Source organism: Brachyhypopomus gauderio, chromosome 8 (genome assembly GCF_052324685.1).
Source record: "Brachyhypopomus gauderio isolate BG-103 chromosome 8, BGAUD_0.2, whole genome shotgun sequence".
Lineage (NCBI taxonomy): Eukaryota > Metazoa > Chordata > Actinopteri > Gymnotiformes > Hypopomidae > Brachyhypopomus > Brachyhypopomus gauderio.
The window spans coordinates 8887488-8907332 of record NC_135218.1 but is presented as its reverse complement, the minus strand read 5'-3'; the positions used below and the strand labels follow the sequence as shown (position 1 = coordinate 8907332).

At 43.3% G+C, this 19845-nt stretch overlaps 1 protein-coding gene across 1 annotated transcript; it reads left to right on the top strand.

Moving 5' to 3' along the window:
* The first annotated feature begins 1882 nt into the window (after positions 1-1882).
* Positions 1883-19559, top strand: LOC143521409 (protein-arginine deiminase type-2-like). The gene is made up of 16 exons (XM_077014240.1): positions 1883-1974; positions 9767-9953; positions 10224-10293; positions 11092-11153; positions 11658-11775; positions 12077-12226; positions 12409-12599; positions 12761-12864; positions 13181-13292; positions 13476-13583; positions 14196-14347; positions 14518-14665; positions 14866-14959; positions 15044-15117; positions 15723-15857; positions 16226-19559. The coding sequence occupies exons 1-16, from the start codon at positions 1883-1885 to the stop codon at positions 16457-16459; spliced, it is 2031 nt and encodes a 676-aa protein (XP_076870355.1). The 3' UTR covers positions 16460-19559.
* Positions 19560-19845: the final 286 nt, after the last annotated feature.

The window sequence follows — 19845 nt, the reverse complement described above, 5'->3', positions numbered from 1 at the left end:
TTTTTTTTAGTAAAAAAAAAAAAAAAAGTTTACTACCTCAGATTTCTAATGTGCATTAGAAACGTTCCAGTTTTGCAATGGAAGGTCAAAGCAACTCGAAGTAGCCTTCACTTGAAGAAATACAAGTAGCTAAAATAAATGTAAATGTAAAAAAAATTAAATAAATAACCTTATGTAGACTAAAACTAACCTACAAAAACCGATGTATTTTGTATTTTCAAGCTTTCTCCAATACACATCATACAGAGTAAAGTAAGGTAGCCTATTTGTGATTGGCGGTAAAAAAAATGTATCTTTCATGTATGTATACTTTACAATTCAGCAAAAAGTATAGACGTAGTCATTAGTGTAAATAATTAAGTACAGAACTCACAAATATCAGTTCGAGTATTTTCATGTGTACTTGTAACTGACAGAAACATTCTGATTTCGCTTGTATTTGGTCAAGTAACAAGGGCAAATGCTGAATAGTTTGTAAATAATCTGACAGCGACATGAAGCTAACTGTTTTAGCCTCTGTAGTTCAGTATATTTAATTATGAGCTGAAGTGAAAATTAAAGGGTTAAAGTGTAGAATGTCACCTTAAATTCACGAAAATTATAAGGAAATGTGTCTATAGGACAAATACAAGTTAACATAATCTAAAATGTCATTGTCATGTAAGTACTAAGTTTCAAATGGAGGTTAATGTGAGGTGAACGCCTAATGCCGGCATACCAGACATGTCATTTTTAGATCATCATTATTACTACACATCCTCTATGACAAATATCAGTTTTGTGAAATTGCGTCACAACCTGACCAGCGACTTTGCTATTATTGTGTAATAGTGTAAAGAGCCAAGGGAAATTACATCCAGAATACAAAAGACCATTGTATGATGTAAACATTTGATATGAAACAATAGTCTGAAGTGGGATGAATTATTTTGAATCATACTCTGGTGAATATGCTAACATGACCTTTTAATTTGCATATTATTCTAATTGGATTCATTTATTTATTGTTGTAATTGAATATTAGTGAGGTTATTTTCACTAGCAACAACACCTAATAGGCTCTACAAGATATGGAGTAATAGAAAAAGTGTTAAAGTGATGCTTGTGTAAGAAAGAGCAATCTAAAGTATGCACAAATGGGACTTATTTATTTACCTCTTATGCTCAAGAATGTATGATATGAAAGCAACGCCTAGCTATATTTCTTTAAGCATATTCTCGCTGTACATTACAATGACAATAAAAGAACTCTGATTCTGATTTATCTGAAAGTGTATCAGTAATCAAACATCCTATCTCAGAAATGAACAGACTGCCATAATTCTATTATGGCACTTCACTCTTTGCAAGCTCAAAGCTTTTTTTCTGCACTCTTACATCATATATTGTTTCATGTAGACTTTCCTAACTTTAATGTTCCTTTTTTAAATCGCGCACAACCACCATATCTGCTAAGCTTATTATTTATTATAGTTATTCGCGCAAATGATCAAAATATTACAGAATATTACGGAATATTACAAAATGTTTTAATGGAAATAGGAATCAGTAGCCTACAATGTTGTATATATATAACGGCGACCATGGACGTAATTTTGATTTCAAAAGTGGGGGGGACATTCGTCGCTATTTAAATATTTGGTTCTAACCGTAAAAACTGGGGGGACCAAAGCCGGCTTTTGAAAAAGTGGGACGGGCGTCGTCGTCCCCCCCCCCCCCCCCCCCCCGTCCCCCCCCCCCCCCCCCCCCACCCCTCCAAATTACGTCCGTGACGGCGACTGTCAGATAGTCAAGGACCAATCAGGACTCTTATTGGTAATAACGTAATCTTAAGGGAATAAATAAAAGTTGGTAGGCGACGCCTTTAGTTATGAGCAGCACCATGAATCCGTCTCGCACGCTTCGACTTGAGAGTGGACAGACTACAAAGACGATATATGTGGTCGGAACCGAACTGAGAGTGAATTTATACAGGTAATATTTATGTTTAGTTCGTTTAGTTTTTTTCTCTTGCTGTCAAGTGCGTTAATTAAACTGACAATGTCGCTAAAGCTCCGAAAGTTTACATAAACGTGCCAGTTTGTGATAAATTGATATTGCAGGAATTTTCTCACGCTTAAAAATTTATTTTAATTCTAATGTATGATCTGTCTTCTAAAATCCGTTCAGATGTTCAGTTAGTCTTTGCACTTGAAAGATCGTGAGAGAGAACTATTTTAATTTGAAAGCTGTGGTGAATTTGCTTTTGCTATTATGTATTTGATTGTAACATTAAGAACATACATTTTAACATTTTGAGTTACATTTAGATAAGTAAGATTGTTTATGTCACGGTTCAGCTCCGGACCCCTCCTTGTGGGCGTGTTACGTTGTCTGGGTCTAGTTATGCCCAGTGTTGTATAAAGTATGAGACCCATACTTGAGTAAAAGTACAAGTACTCTATCAAAAAAGTGACTTGAGTAGAAGTTGAAGTGTTCTTTAAAAACTTTACTTATGTAGAAGTACAGAAGTATTCAGCATTTTTTGTACTTAAGTATTGCAAGTAGTTTATTCTAAAATGTATTACTTAAGTACTGAAAGTAAAAAGTACAAGTATTGTGTTTTGAATTAATTAAAGGAAGCCGTCAAAGTTTGATTATCAATTGTTTTTATATATATTACTTACAAATCAAAGCTGTCAAAGACCACAAATACAAGTGTTCTGTATGTACAAACAAGTAGCAACTTAAAAAACTGGGCTTAACACTTCGTACACAAAAAACAGATAACCTATGTCCCACTACATCGTAGGTTTGACGCAGAAGTACAAGTTCGCCTTAATTTAGCTCAGAAAACGAGGTGTATTTTGGACGTAAAATCCGTCTGTCGGATTCTAAGGGTGAGCATACTGCCCTGCGTTTACCCTCAATAAATGCCCTTACCCTATAAAAACACTACACTATAAAATGGGCACATGATTAGTCAGCATGAAAAGAGACACGGCTTACTGTTGCTAAAAACACAACTCAGCGTGACATCGCCTTTATGATTGCCAGTGTTGAGAAAATAAGTTTTTGCTTAGCAATAACATTAGTAAAAGTATATTTTGCTCATGAAATGGATATTGAAATTAGATATATAATTATTAATTAGATAAATAATTGCTGCCTTAAACTATTAGTTTATACATAATCTTAAAAAGGCCCTCACAAGGGGCCATATAGAATATTGTTGCATCAGAGAACAGTTTGGTCTATAGGGAGTGAAGTGTCTGTAGAATATGTTCTATACTGATAAGCTCCACAGAAGATGACTTGCACCAACTGCCTGTAAGGACACCCTATTAGGTTGGGACACAGTGCAAAGTCATTGTAACGCTGCATGTGCAGCGGAGCGAGGAGGCGGACACAAACGCTGAGGCGAACGAGATTTAATAAAGGACATACCGTATGCAGAGTCGTTGTAACAAGCAGAGGTCGTAACGGGAGAGCCATCAAGGTGGGACAAATACAGGGGCATATCGAACTAGGTAAAACACAATCAAGGCAGGGTAACACAGAACAGCGAACAGAGAACAACGGGCGATCAGGACCAAGAGTACAATGAACAGCGTGAACAACACAAACCGACAGAGTAGACAAAACCACAGATACCAGACTGGGGAAATACTGGGACTTTTATACAATGACATTTAACTAGGGACAGGTGACGGCAATGACACAGGGGCGTGGTAACAAACAAGGAATCACAGAGACAAACGAGCGGGGCGGGATAAACAGGCACGGGACACAGACACAAGGGAACCCGGAGTGACAGCCAAGGGAGGGGGCGAGGCCATACGTGACATTACTCCCCCTCAAGGCGTGCCACTCCGGGGCACGCAAGGGCAGACTGGACAGGGAATCACGGGACGTGGCGAGGGACAGGGACAGCAGACACAGGACGGACCAGAGGGACAGGACCAGACAAGACAGGGCAAGGGACCTGGGGCACGGCAGGGACCGGAGACAGGGAAGCAGAGACTGGACAGGAGCTGGGTCGGGGCACGGCAGTACGGGCAGGGCCAGGGGGAGACACGGGAGCAGGGCCGGACGAGACAGGACTGGGAACAGACACGGGAGCGGGGCCAGGGGACAGGGCCGGGGCAAACACAGAGGCAAACACGGCTTGGACTGTGACAGGGACAGGAACAAGGTGAGTGATAACTCAGGGAACAGACACGGGGACCGGGACAGAGACGACACCACCAGACACAGGCACAGGAACGGGCACAAGGACACGAACAGACATCACCACGGGGACAGGGACCAACACAAAGCCAGGGACAGAACACGGGAGCAAGGGGAACACGGGCATAGAGGCAGGAGTACAGGGCAGAGCAGGGGGCACACAAAGTCCATGCCCAACAGGGGGCAGCACAGTCTCAAGGGGAACAGGCGGGGTCCGCTGGCGGGCAGCGGGAATAGGCGGGGTCCGCTGCCGGGCGGCGGGCAGCAGGCGCGGCCGGGCGGCGGGCAGCAGGCACGGCGGGCAGCGGGTACAGCAGCCGGCGTGGACGACCTCTCCTGGGTCGCGGGGACAGCAGCCGGCGTAGACGACCTCTCCTGGGTCGCGGGGACAGCAGCCGGCGCGGAGGACCTCTCCTGGGTCACTGGGACAGCAGCCGGCGCGGACTGCCGACGGGCAGTGGGAACGGGAACTGGCGTGGACTGCCGACGGGCAGCGGGAACGGGAACTGGCGTGGACTGCCGACGGGCAGCGGGAACGGGAACTGGCGTGGACGACCTCCTCTGGATCACGGGAACAGGCCGCAGACGTGACAAGACGTCCTCGGGGGGCGGAGCCGCCGCTCTGACATCCTCGGGGGGCGGAGCCGCCGCTCTGACGTCCTCGGGGGGCGGAGCCGCCGCTCTGACGTCCTCAGGGGGCGGAGTTGCCGCACTGACGTCCTCGGGGGGCGTGTCCGCCATACTGACGTCATCCCGGGTCCGAGCCAGCCACTTCTGGAGTGCGTGGCTACTGCGTCCTCCCAAAAAATTCTTGGGGGGCCTTCGGGGAGCGGCTTCTGGGATCAGCGGAGGGAGGTCCTCTTCCACGGGGTCCGGGTTGAGCCTGGAAGAACACACAGACACACACGCCCCTCGGTGGCTCTCTCTACGATGGCTCCGCCTCCTCTGAGGCGTCGGGAGCTCGCAGCAGCCATTGAGAGCCAACCGAGGGTTAAGCAAAAGCTCGTCTGTGCGCTCGTTCCGTCTGCCCGCTGCTTGCACCACAGGTTGCTCACCCCTGTGGTGTTCGCCAAGCGGGGCAGACTCACAGCGCTCACTAGGAGTCTCGTCGCAAAAGCCAGCCGAAACTGAAAGTGGCTGTGCTTTCTTAGGTCTGCGACGAGACTTCCTTGTTCCCACAGCGCCAGGGGTATTCCTGTCTCCGGCTCGTTCGCGCTGTAACACACGAGTGTTAAACCGCACTGAAGCAGCCAACAACTCGTTACAGCGACCAAACTCACCGGAGTCTCGCTCCCTCGCTGTGTCCTTGTATGATCCGTGGTTATGTAACGCTGCATGTGCAGCGGAGCGAGGAGGCGGACACAAACGCTGAGGCGAACCAGATTTAATAAAAGACATACCGTATGCAGAGTCGTTGTAACAAGCAGGGGTCGTAACGGGAGAGCCATCAAGGTGGGACAAATACAGGGGCATATCGAACCAGGTAAAACACAATCAAGGCAGGGTAACACAGAACAGTGAACAGAGAACAACGGGCGATCAGGACTAAGAGTACAATGAACAGCGTGAACAACACAAACCGACAGAGTAGACAAAACCACGGATACCAGACTGGGGAAATACTGGGACTTTTATACAATGACATTTAACTAGGGACAGGTGACGGCAATGACACGGGGGCGTGGTAACAAACAAGGAATCACGGAGACAAACGAGAGGGGCGGGATAAACAGGCATGGGACACAGACACAAGGGAACCCGGAGTGACAGCCAAGGGAGAGGGCGAGGCCATACGTGACAGTCATGCATGTACGTTGAGAACTCTAACTATGACCATGCAAGTGGACTGAAGGGGTGGGGCCATAGTATATAAACCTGCTTGTTACCAGTTTACTTCGGATCTCTCTGATGTAAATGAGAATTGTTTGGAATGTGTGAGATCCCCAGAGATAGCTCTGTTTTAATAAAGGCCTTTTTGGTATTGCTATAATTTTGGTATGTTGTTCCTGCTATCTCTTTTGCATCAAACGAACACGTTGGGCTAAAGTGGTTGATAGAAGTTAAAGCCCTAACACCAGCTAATGTTAAGTGAATACTGGAGCACATCATGAACATAATTAGATTAGTTAGCTAAGATATCTAACCTAACTAGCGCTTACTGACAGTTAAAGTTGGTGTGTCTTCTGTGCATTATATTTGTAGCTTACATTGATGTGTTTCTTAAAGTTCGAAGGTGAATTTTTGAAGGCCAATATTTCACCCTCTTTAGGGAGGCAGAGATGGCACTTCATCCTATAGGAATTTACTTTCACTCCAGCAAACGCAAACACTGTCTCTAGCAGAGATGTCAATTCCAGTTTCAGAAAGTAAAAGTCCTCACCAGGATTTTACTCAGGCTTCCTGGATTGTGTTGATTCCACTAATTTTACCTGGATTACACCAATTAGAAAATCTAGCAAGCTTGAGCAAAATCCTGGTGAGGAATTTTACTTTCTGAACCTTGAATTGACACTTCTGGTCTCTAGGTAGGGCCAGGGTGGTCTCCTTCCTCACCCTCACCGCTACGATCACTCAATGTTGAAGGTGTGGAAGGTGCCAATATATGTACATTAAAACGCCAACAAGCTTATTATGCAGCACTTATGCTACTCTTCTGCTGTTACCAAACACGGTACCATCTCTTAATGAGATAAAAAGCGAATTATTTGGAATAATTTTGAGTATATGTGTATTTGTATAATTATGTAAATTAAGCTGAAGGTGCTGGAAAATACTGAAAATGGACCTTCAAAGTGCCATACAAGTGCATGAATTCCACCTTGTAACTTCGCACGCACAAAAATCGAGAGGTGCACGACCTCGTGACGGGACCGCGCGTGGCCACCGTGCATGGGCGGAGCCACCGTGATTGCGTCATTTTTGCTGCGCGGACCCTTGCGGCAGTCACAACGTGTCAAGTGAACCTAGATTACGAAGCTCAAGTGTTGAGTGAAGGCAGCAGCAGAGTAAATGAGTATACAGCACGTAAAAAAATGTATCGGAGTAAAAGTGGAAGTAGGAGAAAAATAATACTAAAGTATGCCAAGCAATGCCATAGTATTTACAAATTCAACTTGCATTAAAGGCAGATGGTTTGGGATCAGTATAGAGTGACTGGGACTTAACACAAAAAAAAAAAGATTGTTGGTTTGATTGTATTGTATGATTGTGTGGGTTGTTTATGAGCGTGTTCGTTAGTCTCACCTGTGCCTTGTCTCGTGATCACGGGGGAATGTGTTATTCACCTATTTAATGTGCGTTCGCGCAATGTCTCGTGCTTGTCTTTGTCTAAAGTTCGTGCCTGTGTGAGTCACGTATGTGAGTGTTTCAATTAAAAGTATGTTTCGCCACAAAGCGCCTCGTCGCGTCAGCTTCCTCCGATCATCACAGAAAGATGAGCCACAAATGCCAGGGTACGTCACCCATACCAAGAAGGGTAAAAGGAAGGGCAAGTGTCGGCATGCCTCCTCCCCTGTGCGTGTGCGAGTGGAGGAGGAGAGGAGAGAAGAGATCTTCTTTGAAGCCACATAGAGAGAGGGGTACCAGGCGCTGATGAGGGACTCCTTCGCGTTGGCAGACCTGGAGGAGGACACGAACAAGCCCATAGTGGTGGGTTCAGGTGCCTTTGTCCTGACCCCCCCTGAGTTTGATTTTGGGAGCAAGGAGTCCGGAGAGGAGAAGAGTCCCCTTCCCTTTGAGTACTCGAAGGGGGAGAGCGAGGGCAAGACCAGCTGCTCTCCCTCCATGTCTGTAGCTCCCACAATGACTGGGGAAGAGGAGGTCAGCCCTCCGCCTTCTGTGTGCTCCACGCCAACGGCGTGCCACGGAAAAAGCGAAAGAGGAAGTCAGCCCCCCTTTGTCCGTTTACTCGGTACCTACCGAGTACTGCGGGGAGGAAGGCGAAGACGTCAGCCCACCTCCGTCCATTTACTCGGCACCTACCGAGTACTGTGGGGAGGAAGGCAAAGACGTCAGCCCACCTCCGTCCGTTTGTTCGCCCCCCTCCGAGCACAACAGCGGAGGAAGGAGGAAGCTAGCCCCTCAGAGGAAACCGTCAGGTCAGGGAAGGGGTGCCAGGACAGAGAGGGCGTTCCTCGTGCTCCCTCAGAGGGGAGCAGTATGAGCTAATGCTATCCAACCTCTGAGGAACCCATGTCTCTAGGTCGGGAGGCCTCTGAGGTGGAGGAAGAGATGGAGATGTAAAGGGGTGAGACGATGCTACCCCGGGGAGTGCGAGAGGGCACTGGTGTAGCCAGCGGCCCAAAGTGGGGGTTTAGGGCGCCAGTAGAGGCACCTCGTAAAGCAGCCAGTACGTGGCGAAAGGCAAGCCCTCCGGTGGCGCCCAGAAGAGCGGAAGAAGCGCCCCGAGTGAAGCAAGAGGGGGCATGTTCGCCTGGAGCATCACCCAGTGCTGCGAGCCTTGGGGGACCGGTCCCGAAGACCGGAGGGACTCCGCCTCCAACCCTAGGAGGGTTCACGCCGCTGGTTGCGGGATTGCAAGTGGGGAGAACGATCTCATGGCTGCCAGTACCTGTGTGTGTGTCTATCCCAATGTTTCTCCCAAACCCCCTTTTCCCTCTTGTGCCTTTTATATTAAATGTGCCTGTGTGTGTGTGTTTGTAATTGTGCCTGTGTTTAATGTATTTTCCCCTGCCTTCCCAGGGAGGGTGTTTTAGAGCTGTTCGTGGCTGTTCCCACCACCGGGGGAGACTGCTCTCGGGGGCTCGTGATTCCGGCGGCTCCGGACTTGCCCGTCGGTGTAGGTTCGGGGCTTTCCAGCTTCGCGGAACGCTCCGGGAGTAGCGAGCCCCGGTGGGGGGTTCTGTCACGGTTCAGCTCCGGACCCCTCTATGTGGGTGTGATGGGTTGTCTGCGGCTAGTTATGTTCATGTTTGTAGTTTTGTGGGTGTGGTTTGTTTGTGAGCGTGTTCGTTAGCAGTGTAGCAGGTAACGGCATCATTTTGTCAGTAACAGGATAATATAATTAATTACTTTTCCTGTTGTTAACAAGTCAGTAAGTGATTGTCTAAAGCAGCGTTATGGTAGCCAATCAGAGCCAGTGTTTTTACACACGTGTCGAAGCACACCAGTGACACACCAAACGGAGAAGAGGCAGAAATGGCGAGTCAGGAGCAAGCCAAAGAAAAATTAGCATTTTCAAGACTCAGTTACTTTTTTGAACAAGTAGTGAGTAACTATAACTAATTACTTTTTAAAAGTAACGTTCCTAACACTGTTCGTTAGTCTCACCTGTGCCTTGTCTCGTGATCACTGTGGAATGTGTTCTGCACCTATTTAAGCAATGTCTCGTGCTCGTCTTTGTCTAAAGTTCGTGCCTGTGTGAGTCATGTATGTGAGTGTTTCAATTAAAAGTATGTTTCACCACAAAGCGCCTCGTCGCGTCACCTTCCTCCGATCATCACAGTTTATTGCTGATCCTGATTCCCAAATAAATGCAATATCTTTCTATTTGAACATCTCTGATAGAAAGTGATGCATGCACGTGTGTGTTGTGAAGGTGTGCCCCACTGCAGTGCAAGCTCTTCTCAATAAAATGCACCCCCACCGTGCAGTTCAGAGTGGAAGCAGGTGCCCCGGTTAATGACCCAGATGGGGGTTCCTTTCTCTCTCCACAAGTCCTCACTAAAAACACTGTGCTGTTCATCTCCATGAAAGCTGCAAGTGATCTGGTGAATGATAGCAAGGTAACCACACCCTCCACCTCAGTTTATGCAGCTTCTCTTGGGTTGACCTGAACCGGCTCTTCCCAGCTCATCAAACATTGACCACATGGAACATAAAATGTTTTGGTTTTTTTTTGTCTCCCTCTGTGATTTTATGACTGCATTTAATTTAGATTGGTACAATAACATTTGGCTTCTAAGGTCATTGCTGCAGCAGACCTAACAAATGTGTTTTGACAGTTTTCCATGCAATCCCACTGTAATGTTTAATATAGTTTATTTGTATTTCAGTTATCTGTAAGGTTCTATGGAAACAAGTTAAATGTTCTTGGGAATGCAGTGCTACATCTTACAGCTGTTGGTAAGCCTCAGAAAAGACACAAGACACACACACACACACACACACACACACACACACACACACACACACACACACACACACACACATACACATACACACACACAATTTCCCTTGCTCCACAAATGCAATGTACTAGGACATCTGTGTACATAGAATTTATTATATAAATATAAATATCAATCAGTTGTCTCTTTCAGAACCCATATTAAGCACTTCATTTGATGCCTCAAAGAAAAGTACACATGTCCCAAGTCGTTAGTCTAAAAATGAAATTCGACTTGTTAGAATAAAAACCGTTATTCTGTGATGAAGCAGATTATCTTTTCAGGCATAGATAGGCCAAGGCCTCATTATCTGACGCTTCAATTAGCTGGTTTTCCCCCGACCTTAAGCTGTACTCTTTGTCTCAGAAATGTTCCCCTATGATAACCAGTAGCATTTGGACTCCAACTGTTCCCAACCAGATCAACATATCACTGAGGGACTGCGCATGAGAACTTTACAGTTGGGTTAAAGTTAAATTGGCTAGTTTATTCAAGTAAATATGGGTCTGAATTAAGTAAACATGCCTCTTAAAATAGGGCCTGTGTGACCATGCTGTCGGTTTTCGTCTTGGGCCTAGTGCTATGTGTCACTCAAATGTCAGAAACCAGCTATTCTTCAAAATGTCATTCTCCTTCAGAGTAGTTTCTGTTTTTTTTCTGCTTATAAATGATTTCCATTTTCTAGTCACCAACACCATTCAAATAATACTGGTAAAGACCATGTTCTCTTCAACCTGCTAATGTTCTCTTGCAGAAATCTCTCTGGATGTAGATGCAGATCGAGATGGCATCGTTGAGAAGAACAACCCAAACAAGGTGTGTAATGATATACCTGTACAAGGTTCAGCAGGTTCCTACAGGCTTGTGCCTGTTTGCTCAGGAAAGTACTGTTATTTAACTTCCTATCTGATCCTCCCACATGTTCATGCTAATAATATAATATTATTTGTAAGTAAAAAATATTGAGGTATAAAGGGTAAGGCGCGTGTGCGTGCGTGTCTGGCCAACTTACTACTACTACTGTCATACTTAAATAAAAGATTTCTACACATCACTTATTATCTCTTCATGGAGTCCAAGGTAGAGATTTACTACTATTTATTGTTTCCAATGAGGTGATTGCAATATCTACATCATATTTGTCTACTATTGCCTTGTAGAATGCAGATAGACTTTGTACTTTTTGAATACTTGTGAATTGGAATAATCATCACAGTTTAACAGGAACTGTTCTCCTTTTTGGGATAGAGGGGGATGTCTGATATTAACTGTTTTAAGTGTGGATTATCCCTGAAAAAGCTTCATCTCTCCTTCTCTAAGGCTTCTTGGAAGTGGGGTCCAAATGGCCATGGTGCCATTCTGCTGGTCAACTGTGATTCTGAGTCCATTTTCAATAAAGAATTGGACTATGAGAATGAGGAAGTCACTAGAGTCTCAGGTATTCAAGCCTTTCATAAGTCTCAGAGGAGGAACTTGGGTATTCCTGTGCAGCAAGGAACTTAAGGGCAGATGTACAGAATATGGGTGGAGACCCTTGTGTAAACATTGGCATTCTTGAACTCACAGAGCTACAAAATTGAACTGTTTGGTAAAAACCTAAAAGAGTCATTAACTTGGTCATTAGGTGTTCATACAAGTCCTCAAAGAAAATATATTCTAAATTGTAGTTTTACATGCAGGTGAAAAACATAGTTTGTACAGTAAGACACAGAGGTACTGAGATGTTGTTGTAATGGCAGATTTAAAGGACATGTCCAAGATGATCTTACGCACCAGAGGTCCAGCTGCACTCCCAGAGGGCTATAAGCTAAGCCTCCACATCTCCAAGAGTCACGCTGAGAGTGTGAGGGTCTTCAGGACCAGTGGGAATCCACAGAGCTCCACTCTGAGTACGTTTAAACCAACACACCTTTGTAGGTTTCTTAGAAATCCTTAAGGATAATGTCTCATTTTTTATAAAATACAAATTAATAAGAATGATAGATAGATGTCCAGGGACAACAGCATGGTCTTCATAAGCTGATTGACCAAAAACCCTACAGTTAAAGTGAAATAAGCTTGTCTTTTTCAGAATATCTGCTCCTCAAGCTCTTCATGAAAGACTATCCTCTAGTGCTGAATAAGGAGCATCTGGCAGGTGAGGTTCCCTATCTGGGTGGAGACTCCCAGCAGGAGCTCTTCGTGGAGGGCATTCGTTTCCCTGATAAGGACTTTGATGGGCTCGTCAACATAAACCTCAGCCTTTTAGAGCCTAATGGCCAGGTTAGTTCAAACTGTTCAAAACTCTGAGCTGTTTCATTGATTATTTTCTCTACCAGATGAAATGTTCCTCTGTGACATACTGTGATAGGCTAATGAATGTAAAGTGAAGATTAAGCCTTACTGATTAGTCTCTCCTAACATTTTTCACTGGGGTTTTCCAGGATTTCCCAGAAACTCCTATATACACCGACAAGGTCCTGTTTCATGTTGCCCCTTGGATTATGACTCCCAACACCCTCAAACCTGAGGAAGTCTTTGTGTGCAGGTAAGTGCTGAAAAAATCATTAACTACCATCATCCTTACCATGGCCATAGAATTTCTGATTTTTCTCATGGAGCCAGCTGGCCCACAGCCATCAAGGTTCTGAGGGAAATGAACAAACTATTTATTTATTTAGTTCATTTGTTGACAGCAGTGTGAACAAATACAGATTACATTCTCTGCCTCAGACACACTGAGTGAAATGAACGGCTGAAATGAACAATAATTCACACTAAAGCCCAGCAAAGCAAAGGGACAGCGTAGTGACCGTCATTAACAACTGGACAACCCCATTTTCTCTTCTCCCACATACTGGCAGCACATCAGACAACGAGGTGTTTCTGAAGGCCATAAAAAGTCTGGTGAAGAGCAGTGGGTACAAGCTGAAAATATGCCATGAGTACATGAACCGAGGAGATCGCTGGATGCAGGTCTGACTGGCTAACACTCACCACCATGAGTACTTTGTTAATCAACTAGTGTGCACAACTTACATTTACTAAAGTGTATTAGTCTGACTCCACGTCTTTGGCCAATTCTTGGTCTTGATGCATTTGGAGTACTGCTACAATGGAAGTTCTGATAGTGATTTTTCCATTACTGTGTATCCATAGGATGAGATTGAGTTTGGCTACACTGACTCGCCACACCAAAAATTCCCTGTCGTGCTGGACTCTCCACGAGATAGAGGGCTTAAAGATTTCCCCTACAATGTGTTACTGGTAAGGATGACTGTCCATACTTTTAATTATAAATGTTGTTTTTTGATATCCATTAAAATGACAACAGTGGTTCTCTGTGTTGGTGAGACCATTTGAAGTCCATTTGTCTTTACATAAATTGTGGTGAACTATCACACCGTTTGTGTCATGCTTTCAATACTGTTCTTATTAGCACAGGTCCTAACACAATGGCGTTGATTGTTCTTGTATTTACAGTGTTTGCATTTTATTGTTTTGGGCATGAGATGTAAAGTCAGTTAAAAGATTTGTTAATAAAGCATATTTAGAAACACTTGGCCAGGAAGGCTGCATGCTTCTGGCCACCAGAGGTCCTGGTCCCTGGAATACTATGGGTTGCTATGGTAACTCGGCATAGGCATCTTCTCTATTACTGTTTTTCTGGATTACTGACTTTTCTGGATTACTTCCTTCAGTCGTTTGGATTTTTGTCCTGCCATTGTTTTTGTTTTGTTGTAAATCCAATTGTTGCTCTTGTCTGAGCGAACTCTCAATTTTTGGCCATGTTGTATTAATATTCCAGTAATGTACCCTTGCACATGGGTGCTAATGCAGTGTATGAGTTTGAACTCCCACTCTTGGACATTGTTTCAGGGTCCAGACTTTGGCTATGTGACCCGTTACCCTGTGGATGAGCGGGTAAACAGCCTGGACTCCTTTGGTAATCTGGAGGTCAGTCCACCCGTCACTGTGAATGGGAAGACGTACCCACTGGGCCGCATCCTCATTGGTGTGGCCTTCCCTACGTGAGTCTTCCAAGCCCCAGTCTTTGATGTTTGGGTTTATATAGTGTGCTGCTAGAGGAGTGACTGATGTTGGAGCTGTGAGGTCATTTATGTTCTCCAAAGTTCTACCTGTAGCTGATAAATAAATTAGGCAACAATCATTTACCCTTGATGAAATGTTTCATCACCAGTACAGCAAAAGGCCGAAATATGGCTAAAGTGGTCCAGGACTTCCTGTGGGCTCAGAAGGTTCAAGAACCCATCGCCCTTTACTCTGATTGGCTTGATGTGGGTCATGTGGATGAGTTCATGACCTTTGTCCCAGCTCCTGACAGAAAGGTAAATAGCAAAGCCCTCTAATATTACTTCAAGTCTTGTCAACATCTCTTATTTAAAGATCTCTTTGAGGGCTGAGACTTTACTGTATTATGTCGACATCACTAATAGCTCATTTAGAAAGCAGCCTCTGCAGATAAATTCCTCTCACCAGGATAGTGTTAGTAACCTTTTAGTCTGACTGGTTCTGTTTTATTACCCAGGGATTCAGACTGTTGTTGGCCAGCCCAGATTCAGGATATAAACTATTCAAAAGCTTGCAGGACAAAGGACATGGGAATGCCAAACTCTTTGAAGGTGAATATTGGCAGGTTGCCAATGTGAATGTTCAGGCTGTTTCTCTTGAGCTGCCATTGGTAAACACTATGTGTATTTTACCAGGTAAAGAAGAGGAGATCAGTGTTGACCAACTCATGAGTGACGAGGGGTTACGAGCGGAGAACGTCTATGTGCAGGTGAGGGATGTGGTTTGGACCAGCACTCATGTGGAAGAACAAGACATACAGTAGCTTCCCTGGTCTCAGAAGATGCCTTACAGAACAGTAGCTTCTCTGACGCTCTATATCAGGCCCTGGACTGAACTAAATGGGAAACATTGTATGATCCTGTTTAAATGTAAAGTTAAATGTGCCATATTTGGTCAATTGTGATTTTTCAGCGCAATCGAAATTTGTCCGATGCTTTTTACCCTTCTGTGCAGTTAGAACACACACACACACACACACACACACACACACACACACACACACACACACACACACACACACACACACTAGTGATTACTTGGGGGCTGTGGTGCACACATGCCCAGAGCGGTGAGCAGCCCTTGCCCGGCGCCCGGGGAGCAGTTGGGGTTAGGTGCCTTGCTCAAGTGCACCTCAGTCATGGCCTCAGATGTGGGAATCGAACCCACGACCCTCCAGTCACAAGACCAGTTCCCTACCACCAGGCCATGACTGCCCCTACATGCAAGACAATAATGAATATAGTCAAAATACTGGTGGTGTCCATGATTAGAAAACAATTATTTCACTTCCTCATTTCACTTGCTCTCTTTCAGAACTGTATTGACTGGAACAGGGATGTTCTGAAGAAAGAACTTGGCTTGGATGAAGACGATATCATTGACCTTCCAATCCTGTTTAAATTAGATTCTAAACAGGGCAACAGGGCTGGAGCCTATTACCCTGACATGGTACAGCTTGGTCCTTCAGTGAACAATGCTGTATACAGTTATTGTCTTATTTGTCTGTTTTGCAAAGCTGTGTTTACATATAAATATTCTAAATAGAATTTTTGTAGTTCACTTGTTTCTCCCAGGAAAAACCACTGTTTCGGACCACTGTGAACATTGCATTTCTAATGTTTACTTTTAAAGATTTCTTTATTGCATCTCCCCAGAGTAGTGACGTCTTTCAGTTAATTCAGCTGAGAGTTTAAGGTCACACATTTAGATCTAAATTAGCTGCTCCATTAACAAAGTGCTTTGCAGTGATGATTTGACCTTGTTGATCTGTGTTGTACTGTACTGTGGGAAGGTGAACGTTGCTTGTGTGTCTGCAGGTCAACATGCTGGTTCTGGGTCAGAACCTGGGCATCCCCAAACCATTTGGGCCGCAGGTGAACGGCACCTGTGCACTGGAGACAGAGATGCGCTCGCTGATGGAGCCACTCGGGCTTAAATGCACCTTCATCGATGACTTTGCCTCTTATCACAAGCTCAACGGTGACGTGCACTGTGGGTCAAATGTGCGGCGAAAACCTTTTGAGCACCGGTGGTGGGACCTGGAGCTGTGAGGTCATAGCAGCCTGGACACCAGTGATCTCCACTGATCTCCAAATCCTACCTGCTGATAAAGAAAATAGGCAACAATTAGTTGATTTATAATAGAGTGCTGAAATGCTTATTGCATTTGATGTTAATTAAAAAATGTATTGTATGTATTGTAACAGGACACCAGAGTTTGACACCAGATTATAATTAAGATAATCATTAAGATTTTTTTTTACAAACCTTGATTATTTTCTACAAAACATCATGGTCATATTTTTTAACTCTTTGCTCTTATAAAAATACATTATTTTTAGGTCCATTGGTGCCTTATTGTAACAGGACACCAGAGTTTGACACCAGATTATAATTAAGATAATCATTAAGATTTTTTTTTACAAACCTTGATTATTTTCTACAAAACATCATGGTCATATTTTTTAACTCTTTGCTCTTATAAAAATACATTATTTTTAGGTCCATTGGTGCCTTATTGTTAAATAATCAAGAAACAAGAACTTGCATTGAAACGTGCATTATAACACGAGCTTCAGGTTGCATTGGAGAAATCTCCAATTTAATTTTAAGAACATTGCACAAATTCTTTCATATTTATGATTCATGACTTCCCATTTCTCCTTATAAAAGGGGAACTGCCTTGTATACAGTCACCACACTAAGCACTTAACGTGTACTGACTAAGTAATTCACTGCTAAAGACGTTTTTTCTCATTTGTAATAAACATTTTGAGAGGACGAAGATAACATGTAGTATCAAGTCTCTACCACTGGAGGGCACACCTTTCTCTTAGTTTGCCACAGTTTTTCTCAGTCGATTTGGTTAATTTCTCAGTTCAGAATTGAAATTCTCAAAACTGTTCATTCAATCTCCACATCTCCTTGTCACTTGTGCACATCAGAATAGCATTTGTTATTTTGTACATTCATGCAAATGCTCATGAATAATTGTCTGCTGTTTTTTGCATTATCAGTTGCTTATGTCATGTTTATCAAAATGTGTTCTACTGATTCTCTGCTGAATTGTCTTACCCTCCAAGACATTTAGGCTTTAGGTCATTACATGCAAAAGTGCTGAACAATCTCTCAGGCATAATTTGTAGGCCTACATATCTATTTGTATTTTTATTTTTTGTTACTGAGGTGAATCTTGGCATTCAGTTAAGAAAGGGAATTTGTAAAGGTTTAGATCAACCACAGGTCAGAGGTGCATCTCATGAACCTTTAGAGTAATTGGCAAACATAAATCAACACTAAACACTGCAGTATCAAAAAGTCTCATAATGGAAAGATGATGCCATGTACAGGGTGAACAGCTAAGAAGACTGTGTGGTGTAGAGGAGTAAGACTGTGGTGTAGAGGGGTAAGACTGTGGTGTAGAGGGGTAAGACTGTGTGGTGTAGAGGAGTAAGACTGTGTGGTGTAGAGGAGTAAGACTGTGGTGTAGAGGGGTAAGACTGTGTGGTGTAGAGGGGTAAGACTGTGGTGTAGAGGGGTAAGACTGGTGTAGAGGAGTAAGACTGGTGTAGAGGGGTAAGACTGTGTGGTGTAGGGGGGTAAGACTGTGGTGTAGAGGGGTAAGACTGTGTGGTGTAGAAGGGTAAGACTGTGGTGTAGAGGGGTAAGACTATGTGGTGTAGAGGGGTAAGACTGTGTGGTGTAGGAGTAAGACTGTGTGGTGTAGAGGAGTAAGACTGTGGTGTAGAGGGGTAAGACTGGTGTAGAGGGGTAAGACTGTGTGGTGTAGAGGGGTAAGACTGTGGTGTAGAGGGGTAAGATTGGTGTAGAGGGGTAGGAAGGCATAAAATACTCAATAAAAATGTAAACATAGGAAACAGGCAGAACACTGGCTAAGCAAACAAATAGGAACCTTACAGCTAATCATCCAGAATGAATTTATTATCAATCAGCTAACAAAGTGAATGTGAAAAAGTCTCCCACACTGTAAAAAAAATCCGTTAAATTTACGGTAAAAGACTGGCAGCTGTGGTTGCCAGAACTTTACCGTAAAAAAAACGGTGACAATGTAAAAAACACTACGGTATCTTTTTTGACAACCATAAATTTCATCATTTAGAACTGTTCTTTTTACGGAAAATGACTTTACAGCTTACAATAATACACTGTAAAATTAACAACTTTTTAAAATAAACCTATTTACAGTGAATAATTTAAAAAACAACTGTTTTTTACTGTTTATATCTATGATGAATACATTACAACCATTATTATTTTACAGTATTTGATTGTAAAGTCCAACTTCACAGTAAATTACTGGCAGGCCGCCATTACTAGGACCTCCCAGTGGTTGCCACATTTTAAGGCAACAAGTCACTTTTATTTTGCCTTAGCAACGTAATCACGCATGAAGCCGTAATCACGCGTATTTAACACAATATGTGAAACATGAGGGCAGGTCATTAGCACTGTAACATTACACAAACACGGTAGGTAGACTCAGACAACTACATGTACAACTACTGTACATAAACTAATACAGGGAGACTTAAACTAATAAAACATATAATCAAATACATAATCAACAACAGCATGTCATAACACTTACACATAACGCCCCCAGTGGACCAACGCTACACAATATTACAGACTTTAAGCAGAAAAGCCTTAAATTTTCTCAAAAATCAGCAGTGCGCCTTGTATCTGCACTGAATTCAAAAATCTGTCCCTGACACAGATACGTAATGTGTACGCTGGCAGCGATAAACTAACCAGAGAACATTACGTAAAACGTAATTGAGTAAAGAACAGCGGGAGAAGCGTCTCTACAGTCACCATTCGACTGAAGGCAGCAATGATAGCACAAGACTTGAATATCGAAGTGCACCTTATGTTCCAGAAAACACGGTATTCCTTATATGTATAAATATTTGACCCATATTTACAAAGACAATTTCTAAAATGGCAGTACATTGTCCTATATTTCAACATGCTTTACCTTTCAGCACTGGCCATATTTTTAGCATTTTCTTTCTGTAGAAATCAAGGTGCGATTTTGCTAATTGATGAATGGTTTTCACTGTAAATTGAAATGTAGGCTACTCATCAGCAAAATATGTAATTTAGACTGAATATTTTTTTTATTTTTAGGGTAATTCCTTGTTTACTACATTACAGAATTTTCCAATATATTTTACCTAAAATATTGAAATTAACATTAAAAATGTGTGCTTTCTACATATTATGACTGTAAAAATTAATTTTATATACTGTTTATTTTTTAAAGTAAACTATTGCATCTGTTACAGTGACATACTGTTTTCTACTTTATGATCTTTTACTGTTGCTATTTTATAGTTTATTACCGTAAATTCAACAAAATTTTTTACAGTGCAGACTTTTCATCAGGCATATTCTGTGTGTGTGTGTGCTGTAA